At 39.6% G+C, this 17,283-nt stretch overlaps 1 protein-coding gene across 1 annotated transcript; it reads right to left on the minus strand.

The window, feature by feature from the left end:
- Nucleotides 1-2,353: 2,353 nt before the first annotated feature.
- On the minus strand, nucleotides 2,354-17,012 carry LOC135466234 (aprataxin and PNK-like factor). Its single transcript, XM_064743638.1, is given in 14 exon segments — nucleotides 2,354-5,417; nucleotides 6,366-6,439; nucleotides 8,323-8,463; nucleotides 9,399-9,610; nucleotides 10,362-10,513; nucleotides 10,940-11,488; nucleotides 11,852-11,984; nucleotides 12,571-12,644; nucleotides 13,566-13,649; nucleotides 14,225-14,381; nucleotides 14,383-14,391; nucleotides 14,584-14,655; nucleotides 15,285-15,414; nucleotides 16,703-17,012. Coding segments are annotated over 13 exon segments (1,998 nt in total). The 5' UTR covers nucleotides 15,393-15,414; nucleotides 16,703-17,012; the 3' UTR covers nucleotides 2,354-5,184.
- Between the last annotated feature and the right edge of the window lie 271 nt (nucleotides 17,013-17,283).

The following is a 17,283-nucleotide window of genomic DNA, read 5'->3' on the forward strand; positions in this document are numbered from 1 at the left end:
GATTACAGGTCCGTACAAGGACATCAGTGATGAGACCGAGTCTAAACAAGCCCCACGTGTTGCTCAAGTTCTAGAGATCCAGCTTGTCTGGTGTTGGCAGTGCCGGAAAGCGAGCATTGTGTGATGCATGTGTTGTATGTTGAGTACGGTTGGCACAATCTCCATGCTCATACTCCTTGCAGCCATACGCTCGCTCCACATCAGTGTCTCCGCTAGATAACCTTGACCTTTGACACCTCTGCGATATACATAAGCATGTTTAGGCTTAACCTCACCACTGATATTCTCGTATGGAATAATTTAATCAGCATTAATCAATAAAATTGATTCAGATGTTGCTTAGAATCATGTTGTGCATACTATAGATAAAGAGAATGCATGCCCATAAACAAAGAAACAAAGGTGAGGAAACTTAGTGTTTTGTTACATTACCTGCCTCATCACCATTACCCCACTGACCATGGCGTTCAAGATTTCTGTACAAAATTTGTCAGTCGGTGACAGTGATATAAACTGAAGGAATACTCCTAAGGGCACAGGGCTAACTGTGTCAGAAGATGGGGTTGGATGACAAGTGTCAACTTTTGCTTAACTATCTAAACCACCTTCGTTCAAACCTCCGGCATTCAGTAGTTAAACAAGGGCCTGTGTTCAAAACCAGTTCCTGCAAGATCCACTGTGTCTGTGGACGTTTCTCTGTTACACAGTCAGATACAACCCAGCCACCCTGGATCAGAATGTTCTGTTGTCTCTGCCTCTTAAGCAGAAACTAATGGTAGTTTTGTATCAAGTGAAATACAACTGAACACACAATGAAATACCTTACAATAAGTTCATTTTCCTGAGCCTTCATGAACTTAACCTTGGCTCTTTAATCTACTTCGCATATGATCTGTTGATCACACTGGAGTACTTGGACCATTTGTCTAATTTAAGCCTTGTCTTTTACACTACTTCCCACCATATTTAAGATGATACCTTGCTTACATCATCCTCTGTTGATTGAATGAGCCATCACTTCACTACCGAACGTGTACTGCAACTGGATGGGAGTTATTTCTCCAATCCTTTATACTGACCCTGGTCTGTGTCTGGGTGGGGCATTATTTCACTATTGGCTCTGTACTCAAGAGTCCATAGTTGGCCTCATTAACCTTCAATGTCTTTGAAAATGAAAACAATACCCCCAGGTCCTGCAAAACCTTGAAAGATTAGCAAGGCCCTTAGGTCTTAGATTTTTATTTAGGCCTTCCATATTTTAGTTGATTATCCCCTCAAAGTTTGGGTGGGGAGAAGTGTACTGTGATTAGGTGGGGTATAATTTGGCTACTGACCCGGAGTCGTTACTAGGTGGGGCATCATTTACTGACACTTTCTCATGTCTGACTCCCAGCAGATATGCACACCGTATTGAATAGAATACACAACGTCGACTGCATTATACTACATAAGCATGAAGTAATGTGCATTTTACTATGTATGTGCAAAGTGTCCTGCATTGTACTATGTGGGTATTTAGTGGTCTGCTTTACACTGGGTGGGTATTTAGTGGTTTGCATTATACTAAGAAGGCATAAAGTAGTGAGCATTTTACTATGTATGTGCAAAGTGTCCTGCATTGTACTATGTGGGTATTTAGTGGTCTGCACTGTATTTGGTGGGTATTTAGTGGTCTGCACTGTATTTGGTGGGTATTTAGTGGTCTGGATTATGCTGGGTGAGTATACAGTTGTCTGCATCACCTGAATTCCTCAACGTTTTCGCATATGAAAGAGCAACTTTCACTGCAATTTATGCACATCTATAATTGGTTGGATGGGCTAATTTCAGGACTTCACAAAAAGTATAATTTGTTCAGTCTACACAGAAAAATGTCTTCAGAATATGTCTGAATAAGCACCTTGAACACATGCTAAAAGATTGAAGAATTACAGTACACTAGATGGGTATATAGTGGTGTACATTAGTCCAAGCAGGTTCCAAGTGGTCTACATTATACTAAATACATCTACTGTAATTCAATCTTTTCACATGTTAACAAGGTGTTTATTGAAGGTTATTCTCAAGGCATTATTCTGTGTAGAGTGACAAAATTATATTTTTTGTGAAGCCCTAAAATTGGCTAATCCAAACAATGTAGTTTTGTCTCTAAAATGTAATTATAACCATGCATGAATCACACTGAAAGTTGCTCTTCCATGTGTGAAAAATTGAAGAATTAGGGCAGGCAGAAAGTGTGTCTATCATCAAATATTTCATGCTCTTGAACATTAGTCAGAAAAAAACATATACCATCAAAAAATTTTGGCCAATAACCACTACTCAGAGTTTGTTTTAAGACATTTTAATTCACACCTTCTCATACATATGACATTGAACTCACCATGGGACAAAACTGCACAATAGCATGCAGCAAGCCTTGTTAACATGGATCTGGTTATACACCCTCACAAAAACACAGATTCCAAGGTAACGAAAAAACTTGACAAATGATTGAAGATCATAGCTCTGAATCATTCTCAAGTCTTTTAATATAGTATACCTTGTTTTACGTAGAGTTATTCAAAATAAAAACTCCAATTTTCATGCGGATGAACCAAAACATACTTTTACAAACACCCTGCTCTGATCATTCTTTCTCATGGACTCAATGGTAAAATAATGACTGGAAATAATAAACATAGCAATGATGCAACTACCACATTAATTGTAAGGTGAATTAAATGATTGATGGATGGCACGTCACTAACCTATGCGAATACAATACAACTGATATATATATATAGATTTATATCTATCAACATTGGAAAATTTAAATGAAAAGTAAACACAATCAACTTTATTATTGCATTCTCTTGCAATGCTCTAAATTTTAACAACTGCTGAATATCAAATGAGGAAACATATTGCAAACTTCTTCAACCCCACATGTCATTCAGAGAAGATTTGTGCCATCATGTTGCCTTTTTCATAATCACAATATTTGAAGCTAACAAAAAGTTGTATACATTCATTAACTGCAACCTGAAACTTTAAATGCTACAAAACAGAACCCAAAGAGTGGAACACAATTAAAAATACAAATTTATGATGGGAAAAAGTGCATCTTTCAGTGCTTTGCTTAGCACAGCATTGTACATCGTCATTTGAAAAGCAGACATGTTACCAAAATGCCACATGCATTAAAATTTTACAAAACAGGGAAGTGAATGAAATGAACAACAAAGATGCCAAAAGGCTAGCTAAAAGCTTCAAGAAATGATACACAAGCTAAAAGCTAAAATTTCAGTTTTCAATATAAACAGAGAATATGACATAAAAGAAAATTTCACAAAAACTGCATACAATAATGGTGATATTTTAACAATTTATACCACCAACAAGATTTGTTATGGCTTTAACAGGCAGGATTTATAAATTGTCAAAAAAAGATTCTTTCAAAGTTCAGTTTGTAAGAAGAACACGTATCTTTTGCCATAGATGTAGATAAGGCCATAGACTAATGCTCCACATCGCATTGCATGATGAAAGGCTGCACAGTTAGTTATGGGGGCAAAACACAAATAAGGTAATCTATCTGGTATAATAAACAGATCTCCCTATTGGTAATGACATGCAAGGATACATCAGTTAAGTAAAATGGCCCTGTGCACTTGAATGCACACTGCCATAACTGCAAAATACAGCATTAACACACAAGTATGTCAGCTAATCAAATCCCTTCCTGTGGAAACCATAACATGATACATAAATAGAGGAGAATTAGCCACATTTCTAGTTCTTAAGATACTAAAAGAGTAAATATGACAATGTAAGAAGTGCAATTTTGTAAAAGCTATGACATACTGCTAAAAGAAACATACAATGTCAAAAATTTGACCAATCAACTGACAAACAAGCAGACTGACATACAGCAGCTTGTTGCAGCAAATCACAAAAATGCACAAGTGAAAGCTATCTTTCCAGCAGAGATCTACACTTGAACCTCAGTTATCTCCCTTTATACATGTCACATCAACAAGAATCAATATATTTCACAACACATACCATAACCTCTAGGGAAGGTTGAAACTGAAATATCAACAAGATAACATTTAAAATCAGTTGCAATTTTCAAAGATAAGCCCTCAGTATTAAATGTGATTTTGCACCATTATCTGGTAACTACACACATTACTACATATTAAAGCATATACAACTTTTCTGTAACTAGAAATTTCAACTGTTTCTGCGGAAGAAGGCAGCGAACAGCAGGTCCATTTGGATTGTATATCAGACATAATTCACTGAAACAAGATTTAGCACAGTGACAACCACTCCATACAATGACAGAATCTGCATGTAAAATAGTTAATACTTTATGGTCAGTGCAATGTTTGTAATTCTGAATATAATTTTATCCCAAGAAGTCTAAGTGAGAGTGTTGTTATACATGACAAGAACAAATGGAAAGTATCAGTAAGAAATAATCTATTATCCAGCAAAATGCACTGGTCTATACCAGCTGCAAATTCTGTAAGGCCAGCTACCTGTTCCTGTATCATAAATCATGGGTAAACTATTTACCAGTAAACACTCTGGACTCTGATCCTAGACTGAACAAACCTGCTTGCTAACTCTGTTACGCTTTGTTTATGGTCATACAAAAAATGCATAAAACAGTCCACTTTAATTTTCTCATTGATTCTGTAACATGATGGCAATCAGATCCAGACAACATTTAAGAAAAATGACACAAAAGTAGATTTACAAAGTTTGGTGATGGAGACATTGTAAGCTGACATGTTCAAGATTTACAGCCAGTCTGGAAGAGGAGAAAGTATGGTTAAATTGTTCAAAAAAAAAAACCCAAGCACTTGATCATCGATCTTCTCTGTGGTCTTTCCTGTTTGACCTTGAAGCTGTGTGATATGTGCCTGCAGTGCCGAGGGCTAAAGATGATGAATTGTCAATGAAGCCACTGACTGACTGAGGATGAGATGATGAACTTAGAGCAGATGATGAACAACAACTGACCAATGGAAGATGAGTCAGTGTCACATGATGACCACCAGGAGCAGGCTGATTCACAATGATGTTACAATACAGACATATGATGCTGATGTTCAGTCTTCCTGCTGGCGTGAAACATGACAGGAAAAGGGCACAAGTGGCAAGCTGCCACACCATTGTTACCTCCAATGTCTATTTGCTTGTCAGCGGTTTCCCCAGCTTTTTGTTTTTTAAAAAGCCCTTGGCTTCTTTCACCAGATCTCTGACATCTTCGGAGTCCTCAGACGCATCCTCATCACCAGCAACCTCCGGTGAGGATCCCTCGCTTCCCGACGGTAATGTCTTACTGATGAAGCTGTCGTTACGGTCGTATGTGTTCAGCTCTCCGTCATCATCACTGTCCCCAACCAGAACGCTCTTCTTATCTGTCATAGAAAACAGGTCACATTAGTCAGAATTTCAATTACTTTCTTTGTCATAAAATGTCATAAATTCCCCATATATATAAAGTACATTTTTAGAGGCAAATAATGGTTATAAAGTATTACTTTTGGTGCTGAGACTTACCTTTCTCAAGTAGGAAATCATCCTACCTTCCAAACAAAGCTTAAAACATCTTTCTAAGATCTATAGAACTCCCAGAATCAAGCCAAAAGAATAACTAGACACAAATAAACACAATATGTTTCCAACAATGCTGCTCAATATGTTTCAAAGGAACAGTGGAATAAAAGCGTCAAGATAGACAATGCATAAATGATGTTAGGACAAGTCATTATCAGGTGTGCATCGTGCTCTCAGGAAAGTGTACACTGAGATAAACACTGTGCATGTAAACACAGCGGAGGTAAACACTGTGGATTTAAACACTGTGAAGATAAACACTGTGCATGTAAACCCAGTGGATGTAAACCCAGTGGATGTAAACCTAGTGGAGGTAAACCCAGTGGAGGTAAACACAGTGGATGTAAACACTGTGGATGTAAACACTGTGCATGTAAACACAGCGGAGGTAAACCCAGTGGATGTAAACCTAGTGGAGGTAAACCCAATGGGCATAAACACAGTGGAAGTAAACCCAGTGGAGGTAAACACAGTGGATGTAAACTCAGTGGAGGTAAACACAGTGAATGTAAACCCAGTGGAGGTAAACACTGTGCATGTAAACACAGCAGAGGTAAACCCAGTGGAGGTAAACACAGTGGATGTAAACTCAGTGGAGGTAAACACAGTGAACATAAACCCAGTGGAGGTAAACCCACTGAACATAAACCTAGTCGATGTAAACACAGTGGAGGTAAACCCTGTGGAGGTAAACCCAGTGAATGTAAACACAGTGGAGGTAAACACAGTGAATGTAAACCCAGCAATACCTTCACCTTTTTTCCCGTTATTCTTCTTGGGTCGCTTTGTGTGCTTGAACTTCTTTAAATGTTCTGGATTTTTTCTACAAAGTCAAATACATGAAGCTTAAAACAGATGGTAGAAATAAGACAATGCAGCAAGTACGTGATCTAACTGGTCATCTGTCGAGTATATCACATAACTATAGTGTGCTACTGGAAGCAGCAATGAGCAAACAAGAATTTGCACCTTCATCACAAAACATCTACCTGGGAAGATCTGTATATGGTCATGGGTTTCCCCCAGGGCTCAGCCCGGTTTCCAGCCACCATGATACAGGATGTCATCATAAGTAAAATATTCTTCAGCAGGGCAAAAAAATACAAAACTATAAATTTTCCCTTACAACATTCAACAGAAAGAGACTTTGGGAACCTCAACATAAGCCCGTCCTGGCAGGGTAAATATCAGACAACGCCTCCAATCTTGCATTGATCATCAAAATACACAGGACCACCCTATTTCAAACTATTAAGTGGAGCTGTTCTTCAAATAACAGCGGATAAATTTGAAGGCACTGTGATTTAACAGAGACAACCAGGCATACGAAGAACACTGGTAGCTCGCCTGATTAAGCAGTTCGTAAAACTGCATCGTGTTCAAGCGAGTGACGTCACTGAATGTTGGAACTCTTTTTACCTATGAGTAAAGGATTACTGAAATAAATCTCCCAAAAACTCCTTCCTTCTGGTGAACATCGGGAACAAAGGGTAATGTGACGTCATTGTTACTAGGTAACCATAGCATTCAAATATTTGAATATACAAAAATCTGGAAAAAATAAATATAAGTATTTTTTTCGCATAGTTCTCAGTTGTCTATATAATTCATTTTTCTTTTACTTTAAATAGTGCTAAGATCTTGCCATTAAATCATCAAGAAAGGCCAAAATTATTACACTGTCATAAATATGACTGTTTATCATATGTATAAAGATTGAAGAGCAGTGAATTTGTAAGTCATAGAGTGGTATGTTGGGATAAGGTAGTAAAAACCTCCTTGTCAGCAGTTCAACAACCAACTCACTGGAGTGGTCTTTGATATGCAACTTGCTACACACCACTGGCTATCTGTGTACTATGGGTGACCACTGCTATTCGACGACTAGCAGAGCAAATGCTCAGCTGACAACAGTTACTGCCTATGTGGATGGTTTAAACATTCCGATCAAGTCTTGAAAGGTACATGCATCAGCCAGTATTTTATTTATTTATTTATTTGATTGGTGTTTTACACCGTACTCAAGAATATTTCACTTGTACAACGGCAGCCAGCATTATGGTGGGTGGAAACCGGGCAGAGGGAAACCCTCAACCATCTGCAGGTTGCTGGCAGACCTTCCCACGTACGGGTCGGAGAGGAAACCAGCATGAGCTGGACTTGAACTCACAGCGACCGCATTGGTGAGAGACTCCTCAGTCATTACGCTGCGCTAGCGCGCTAACCAACTGAGCCACAGAGGCCCCTGCATCAGCCAGTATCACCATGGTCATAGGCTCCCAGTATTAATATGGACATGGAAAACTTTCTACGATAATGTGTACACCACAGAAAGTCCAAAAGTGAGGTAAGTTTTGACATTCCATAAATCTGGTAAAGTTGCTACAGATACAATAAGCATCTTCTTGTTTACATAAGAAACTGTAGCCCTACATGAAATGTTTACACGAATCTGTGTTCACACCAGTCTCAGTATGGTGAGACGCTGTTAGAAACATACAAAAAACAGGCCCTACTATCATGAATAATTCTTAATCTTAGACTGTGATGTTACATGTTCAATAGTAACACCTTTAAATTCTCCTCATCATGATTACCATTCACTTATTTCATTTTAGAAGTAAAAACAGTTTACAGCTGTTATGAAACACTTCCATATCAATCCCACATTAGTTCGAAGACAGAGTGAAGCTACCCTCCTCAGACCTGTAGCATCCTGTTCCGAATTCACACTCTGGTTGGGTGTCGACCTCTGACCCTGAGCCGGACTCCTCTTCCTCCTCTGAGCCTTCATCATAGCTGTCGTCCCCAGGGTGAGCCACATCCTGGAAGTGAGCTGGGTTTTTTCTGCTCACAGATCACAAACATTCATAAATATGTTTATAGCGTAAAGGTCACACATACTACATGTATATATACTCGTTTCTGTATTTCACTGGTGTTCACAATTGATCTTGTCATTCTTGGTGCAATTTTACTCATGTGATATTAGATAACTTCTGGAATTTATGATTATGGTTTTATCCCATATGGACAGTATATGACAGCCCCATATTACAGTGACGTTCATCTCACTAGGAAATTGGATAAGGCTGTAGTGTGCAAAACCACACTACTTTTCAACAATACTTTTGGTTACATGGTCTTCAACATTTCTAGCCAAATAAGCATTGCAGATGCTTTATCCTTACCTGTAACATTTGTTGCCAAACAGGCATCTTAAATGCTTTACCCTTACTTATAGTAATTCTTCTTTCAGAAGCATTTAGGAATTGGGATGGTATAGATTGACAGAGGCATTACTTATGGATAACAATTCCTGGATTTATGGACATCCTGGATGACACAATCCACAGCTTAACCGAGACAGCGGGTACCACCTACCGAGCGCCTACAATGACCTCATCAGATTAGACAGTGACCGCCTTAAACCCTGAAGCCTTTACCCTGAAGTTACTATCTATGTTACATTGTTGCCTGCTGTTGACACCACTCACTCTCTTACTGTATATATGTTGTCTTGTATCTCTGTATGTTCATATGGTTTGATAACGATGTAAGAACCTACATCGAAACGTCACCAACACAATAAATCCAGGAATTGTTATCCATAAGTAACTTTAACAATTTTTTGTCAATTTATAGTAATTCTTGTCAAATGGGCATCGCAAACGTTTCACCCTCACCTGTAGCATTTCTTGCCATATGAGCACTGCACACGCTTCTACCCATACCTGTAACATTTCTTGCCAAATGGGCATCACAGATGTTTCTATCCTTACCTGTAACATTTCTTGCCGAATGGGCATGGTTTTCTGTGCTTGGTCCTTTTGGTGGAATCCATCTTGGCGGGCTGCCTCCTCTTGCTAGGGCGGGGTGTGTACTCCTCTTCAGACTCCTCCTCCTCCTCCTCCTCAGAGTCGGACTGCTTCCGGCGTGACGTCTTCCTGGAGGTGCGGCGTGACGGCTGTGGGCGACCGCGACCACGCTTTGTCTACAAAACACACATAGGCAAGAAGCTTTTCAGTGTGTGACTAGCTCAGTGAATCATCACTGACACTGTCAGTTTTTTCCTTCTGTCCTGTTGTTATTTTGTTTGTTTGATTTTTGTGTAACGCCAAGAATCTTTTTCTTATATGAAGGGGGTCTGGTCAGTTCTATGGGTGGAGATAACTGCAGTGACCATGGTAACCAATGACCTTTGGCAAGTTATTGACGATCCTGCTCACTGGTGTAAGACAAGTGGTCTTCCATGAACTTTGAACTAATCATGCAGACATATTAGCATCCTCGAAACTTATCGTCACCAAGTCCCCACGAAAACCAAAGCAGGGAAATTTACTTTTCCTGTCCAACACAGGGTAAAAAACTTGCACCTAGTGTGTCCTGGCACCTGAAAGTGTGCACCACTCAACCACATCACTCTTCAATTGCTTTTACTGATGTTATTATCATGTTTATCAACAATTGTAAAATGAGCCACATAAATCAGAACATGAAATGTACCTTATTCTACATGCATCCTCAAAGAATTGAAGGCGTTTTTAACGGAGTGGTCTTTTTTTTTTCTTTTTTTTTTTGCATACATAATCTCACTATCTGTGCTTACTGCTCCAAAGCTAGGGTGTGTTTTTTTCCTTGAAATGTGTGCCATATTTGTCGTGTGTATCTCTAGTTTATACAAGGAGTATTCTAGTGTTTTAGATTTCTGCAGGAGAGTTGTCAAGCCTTGTAAAAGTACTCACAGATGCTTTCTGGGAGCCCTTCTGATCAGCAGCCCAATCACTGCCGGAGTCATCTTCCTCGGCAACAAAGTCACTATCCTCATCATCCTTCTGCTTCTGGGCTGGAGCCTCCTCACTCTCGTCACTGAACTCATCCACCACAAAGTCATCCACTACAACACACAGTCTCTTTCATTATAAGGATGATTCTATTATTTCACCCAAGGGTATGCTTGGATAAAACTCATCAAAAACCTAAGGAAAGCAATGCACCTTAAAAAGCACCTGCCAACCTGAACTCACTGCTGTCAATCCGAAGCCAGTCAGTGGATACTGCCTTACCAGTAGTCAAAGGCTAGTTGCCTGCTTAAAACCTGAGTAATGTATATACTTGTATATGGCAGTTCTAACATGTTACATACCTTACACTCATACATCTACATTTTCACACTAATATCCTGGTATGGACGAAATGACAGATGAATAGCTTGGATGACAAAGAGATAGAAGAACAAAAATAGATAGAGGTAAGCTTAGACTGCCACCAAAACAAGAGCAGCTATAAGAGTTAGCCTCTTGTCTGGAGGCCATGTACCTACCATAGCTGGCTCTCTTGGTCTTGGCTAACCGTGAAGGTCTCTTGGCAGGAGTAAGATCTTCTTCCTCCGAATCATCTTCACTCTCATACTTCTTCCTCCGTGCTGGCTGTCTCCTCTTGGGTGGAGCACGTGGCTTGGCCTTCTTCTTCGTTTTGGCCTGTGGACTGTACTCCTCATCGGAATCATCCTCTGAGGGTGAACGATTCCTCTTGGACTGACCTCTCCGCTTCGCACGGGGTTTGAACTCCTCCTCTGAGCTCTCCTGCTCCGATGACGGACTTCTTTGTCGGCGCGTGGGGCGACTCCGAGCTTTAGGTTTATACTCCTCCTCTGACTCTTCCTCAGATTCCTCAGATGGACTCTTGCCTCGTTTTGATTTACCCTTGCTTTTGCCGTTTTTCCTGGGCTCATCTGACTCCTCCTCTGAGGCGCTGAGAACGACCTTGGATTTGACCTTGCTCTGACCTTTCTGCTTGACTGGCACTTCTTCTTCGGACACTTCTTCTTCTTCAGACACTTTGGGTTTAGGTGGTGCGGCTGGTTTAGCAGCTAGTTAACAACACAAGGCAATATCAAAACAAATACTACCTCAACATAGAAACACCCTTTAATCCTAATATACAAAGGGGGTAGATAAGAAATATATGAGATGCTTTTAGTCAATTGATTAATTTGTTCAATTTGTTCTACAGCAAAAAGTCAAAATTACAGGACGATTTCATCTTAGGAAGCTTTGTGATCCATGGCAGAATCTCATACATTGACATACATATGCTATCACTGTCAATCGCTTCCAATGATGGCTTGGTAAAATCAAATTTGTTACTTTGAGTTTCAACGAGATATGTAATGCCAATAAAGCACAGGTTGACAAAAACCATCATCAATGAGGGCTAAAGCAGGGTCATTCACCTGTCTTTTTCTTTTTGGGGGTTCCTTCAACAGGGGCTGAATTTGCTGCTTCAACCATCCAGTTGGGAAGAGTTCGCTTTTTCTCAGGGCTTGGAGTGGATCGAGCTACGTCTGGCTTGGAAGCTTCTGGTGCCTGTCAGAAAACGTATCACTGAACAATTCCATAGAACAAATAATCAAGCCATTCAATCCAGCTCACATTGGCCATATAATGTTGGCCAAGATCAACCTGCAGCATGGCAAAACACTTACACCCACAAATGTTATGTGTTTATAAATTCCATCTGTTTCCAGTCCCCATATCGATTTATCCTAATCAGGAATTGTATAAACCATTTCCTGGGGCTTTGCAATCACATGAAGTGGTTCTCTTTACAAGCACATGCAAATTCAAAAGAGCTATGTTTGCGAAGACACTGTCATCCTCTTGCCCTATTCTCAAGTGAATGGTTCATATTAAAAAACAGGATGACAAGAACTGATCGACCAACAGACTAACTTATAATGCAGCTTTTCCCATGGGTTTTGCCCAGTTTCCTCCCTTCATAATGCTGGCCGCAGTTCTAGAAGTAAAATATTCTTGAGTACGGCATAATACACCAATGAAATAAATAAATAAAAGCAGCTAAATGTGACACACATCACCCAAACAATATCTATATAAAGCCTTGAAGCCACAATACTTGAACCTGTAGGTACTTCTACCTGTGGAGACTAACCTTAGAGTTAGAGGGCTTGGATTGCTTAGGCTGTTTAGGTTGGTCCAATGTAGAGGACTTCTCCTCAGGTACTGCTACACAGAACAAAGCACAGATTATCATCACAACTAGTCAAACGAAGACTATGGTTTTATGGAACATGGAGAAAAATAGGCCAAAAAAGTGACAAAAAATTCCCATTTTGAGGTATATTTTATATTTCTAAATAACCCCTCTAATTATATATAATTTCCGTCAGTGGTCGAAAATATTTGGAAATGACGTCATCCATGAACATACTGGGAATACAGGACCAGGTTAGCACCCCCAATTTGGGCTCTCTCCCAACAGAGTTGTTTCAACACCTATCACCCAGGTGTAAAAATAGCAGAATATTTAATTTTTGGACTGACAGCTGGAGTCTTAAGAAAATTGTACTTCAAGAAAGCTGATCAGCATTTTTGTAGTTTTATATGTTAGGCCACTTCATACATACATACATGTATTAAGTTATGAAAACTGAACGTTTCGAGTATCCTTTAATATAGCACAAAGAGAATTTCAGATGTAAGTGTGAGAGCATCCGCGGCCTCTGCGATTGTTGTGAGCTTACATTCAAGTCTTATGAGTACATTTTAATGATATCTATAATTTACATTTTCTTGATAATCGAGGCTTCCGTGGCTCAGTTGGTTAGCGTGCTAGCGCAGCGTAATGACCCAGGAGCCTCTCACCAATGTGGTTGCTGTGAGTTCAAGTCCAGATCATGCTGGCGTCCTCTCCCGCCGTAAGTGGGAAGGTCTGCCAGTAACCTGCGGATGGTCGTGGGTTTCCCCCGGGCTGTGCCCGGTTTCCACCCACCATAATGCTGGCCGCCGTCGTATAAGTGAAATATTCTTGAGTACGGCGTAAAACACCAATCAAATAAATAAATAAATAAATTCTTGACATTCATAAGTTCTAACTCTAAAGATCATAAATTACTATGAAAAAAAGAGAGGTGTGATGAAAAGTACCTGCAGATTTGGCAGGTGGCTTATCCTTTTCATCGGCTTTTACATCTTTCGTGTTTGATTCCTCCTTGGGTTTTTGTCTCCTCACTGAAGCAGCAAAGACACAGTGTAATCAAAGAAAACACACAGATATTACAGCAATATCACACCTGCTTACCGATACATTCAATGGCTTGTCATTCTCAAAGTTAAGAGACTTGAGTTATATCCATCATAACACAGGGTCTCTCAATGCATAACCTTCCTATCAAGCACCAATTACTATGGATCTTTAAAGATATAAACTAACATGATGTGATCTATGTGTCTATAACATGTTGAAATGCTGCATTCACACACTGGCCCTGCCTTTTTCTCATTATAACTAATATATTACCATGACCCATAACTTATATTCTTAATTCTGTATGATTCTGTACAATGCCATAATGAAATTTCTGTGACATAAATAAAATTGCCAAAAAAATTGTTCACAAAATGATGCAACTCATTTGTTTCTCATTTTAAAGTATTTTAACACAACTCCCATATCTGTCACCAAAAGACACAAAAATAAATATTTCAAATTTCTCTGAAGACTCATCAACCCTTGTATATTTGGTGGCACACTTTGAACTGCAAAATAATTGATAAGGGGCAAAGGCAATTTGGTACCTCATAACATTTCCATTTGCTTGGCTGGTCCCACGATGACCACTTCAAAAGAACAAGTGAATCTGGGAGCAGCCCAAAGTGATCTCCGTTCTCCAGGCAGTGAGGCACATCTTTTTGTAATGTCACCTGATCAGAAGAACCCGAGTTGCGGAAAAAACATGGGTTTCATGTGAGTCTGAAGAAAAAAAGAAGAAATTAAAATGTTAACTGATTCATTTTCCAACGTCTTGACACCATAGATACGCTTTGTAGAGGCTACCCACAAGGAAACTGACAGTCAAGAATGAAAGATTGTGTGCACATATGCTTCTTCAATATACTCTAAAACAGCTGTGAAACTTCTGTCTACATCCATGGCTACACTTACTGGTGTCAAGAAAACTTTTCCATCTTTGACTTCAAGCAAGCCATGCTTTCTGGAAACTCTTTTATCAGCCACCTGTTTAACCACAAGATCACACATTTCATGTACAGTTTATTCCGCATAAAAAACAAGTTGAAAACCTGCCTTGTTTGACACCTTGAATCAAGATTCAATACCTTTTGACAAAAGTAAGATTTCGTTTAGGGTTTCTATAAGCTCTCCTTAAAGGCCATTTTTAAATCATATTGGGATGTTTTCATGAAATGACCAAATTTTTGTTTTTGTCAATCTATTCTTTAGCTCTCAGTTGGTTTGCACACTAGCACAGATAAATGACCCAGGAGCCTCTCACCACTCCTATCACTGTGAGTTCAAGTCCAGATCATGCTGGCTTCTTCCCCGTATGTGGGAAGGTCTGCCAGCTACCTGCAGATGGTGGTGGGTTTCCCCCGGGCTCTGCTCGGCTTCCCCCCACCATAATACTGGCCGCCATCGTATGATAGAAATATTCTTGAGTACGACGTTAAACACCAATCAAATAAATAAATACACAAATTCCTTAACTTTTTCAAGCATTAAATTTTATCAGGTGAAGTACATCTGTGCGTTACATTTGTAAATATATTACAGTAGCAAAAGTTGATGGCTTAGAAAATCTTGTTAGGTACATGTACATGGTTGTCCTCATTAACTCTCTGCTCTACCTGAAGGAATGGTCCTCTGCCAATGATGGTCTCACCCCCAGGAACCACAATGTTCTTTCCGCCTGCCCCCTGGCCCACAGGCTTCAGCTCTATCCCAGAATGACTCATTGTGTCAAACCACTAAACACAGCTATGCATGAAGACAAAAAACAACATTCATCTATGTTTTCCTTCAACTGTTACGAACATAAACCATAACAATGTATATCTTTAGGTCATTCTTTAGTGGTGACATTATCAGTTGCCAGGTCTGCCAGCAACCTGTGGATGGTTGTGGGTTTCCCCCGGGCCATGCCCGGTTTCCTCCCTCCATAATGCTGGCCACCATCATATAAATGAAATATTCTTGAGTACAGCGTACAACACCAATCAAATAAATAAATAAATAAATAAATAAATCACTTGCCAATCTTTATGATAACATATTTAAATTACACAATTTTCCATTAGGCCATATAAAGAAATTTTATGGAGTTATTAGGGGCCTGCATGCCCGAAAGTCCATGCCTGAACAACACAAAGACATCATTGTAATTTCATCAAGGGCTGCAAACTGTCAACTTGTCAGTGTCATTTCCATATGTTCCCATTTCAGCCTGAAAATCCAGTCAAAGGATGGCTTATATTTACTGATACACGAAGACCACTGCCATGCTTGGCCCGGATGACGTGCACCCAATTATGACATTGTATCTGTGTTCAGCTATCCCATCAGCATATGCAATACTTAATTTCCACATCCCCCTAATACATGGCCTATCCGCAAGATAAGACATTTATGCACCTTTTGCAACCATTGACACTCGCCATTATTCAATATTTTCTCCAAAAATCTCAGTCAAATACAAAAATAAAGTTTGTTCACTGCATGATGTTGTTTTGAAAGCTAACTGTTGAGTGAAGTAGAAGTATGAAGGGCAAGATGGTTTTAAAATGATAAGAAATTGAGCCTGTGAAAGCAAGGGTTTTTTTCCACCACCCGAACGTCAACCATATATGAGCATGCGCTGCGAGCAAAAACAATAGCTACATGTGTTTAATGAAGATTGTCTGACATTTGGGAGTAGGGCACAAAAGCAAGATATTATGAAATTACCACTAGTATAAGCCATGGAATTGGATAAAAATTTTCCAGAAGACCATGAAGCCATCTGTGAATGTAATTCACTTGACTTCCGCAGAATAAGTCGGCGGATGGCTCTGTTCCCATATACATATATACTAAGAATAGCTTCTCAACTGTGAACTAGACCTTACCTAACATTAAAAGTTCACAGCCAAGTTCTTGGCTACACCCACTTCAAATCTCATCATGCTGCAAATTAACAGTAACTGACTAATCCAAACTCGTTTCTTCGGAATATTTTGGCTACAATTCCACACAATCACAAAAGACAGTTCGATCATGAAACACTTACACCTATGCACTGATCACTCCCACGATTTGGTAAGCCCGGGCATCCAACACAGCGTTGTTGTTGGTCCAAGCTCAACCAGCTCGTTGCAGTTTTTGATGTCTCCTCAAGACCACCAAACCGCTATCGCTGTTGAAAGATGGGTCAGATTTACACGATCCTCGGCCCGGATGTATGCACTCTCACTTTAAGCCTAGTTAACAGCGCACGTTAAAGGCACCGAAAACTCGGCTATCTGGAAAATAATGAATTCTCCAAAATGCACAAATTCGTGATAAGAACAAAATAATAAACATGAACCCATGCTATGAAAGTTGTTTAGTGCTCATTATCTTTTTTTACCCTTATAGATTGGAGAAGGCGTGGAGGGGAGATAATACTTGCATAATTTCAGTGCTGAAGAGGGGCGCAGAATCGGTTAACTAATGGTTAATTCTGCTATCCTGGCTCTGGATCAGAGCCGTAAAAGAAACAAAAATTATTATGCATTTTGCCTATAAATCGATGTGTAGTTGAGTATGAATTCTCCGGACATCAGTGATAAATACCGGTATTTCAGACTCCAATCAACCACCTCCCCGTTT

Source organism: Liolophura sinensis, chromosome 6 (genome assembly GCF_032854445.1).
Source record: "Liolophura sinensis isolate JHLJ2023 chromosome 6, CUHK_Ljap_v2, whole genome shotgun sequence".
NCBI lineage: Eukaryota > Metazoa > Mollusca > Polyplacophora > Chitonida > Chitonidae > Liolophura > Liolophura sinensis.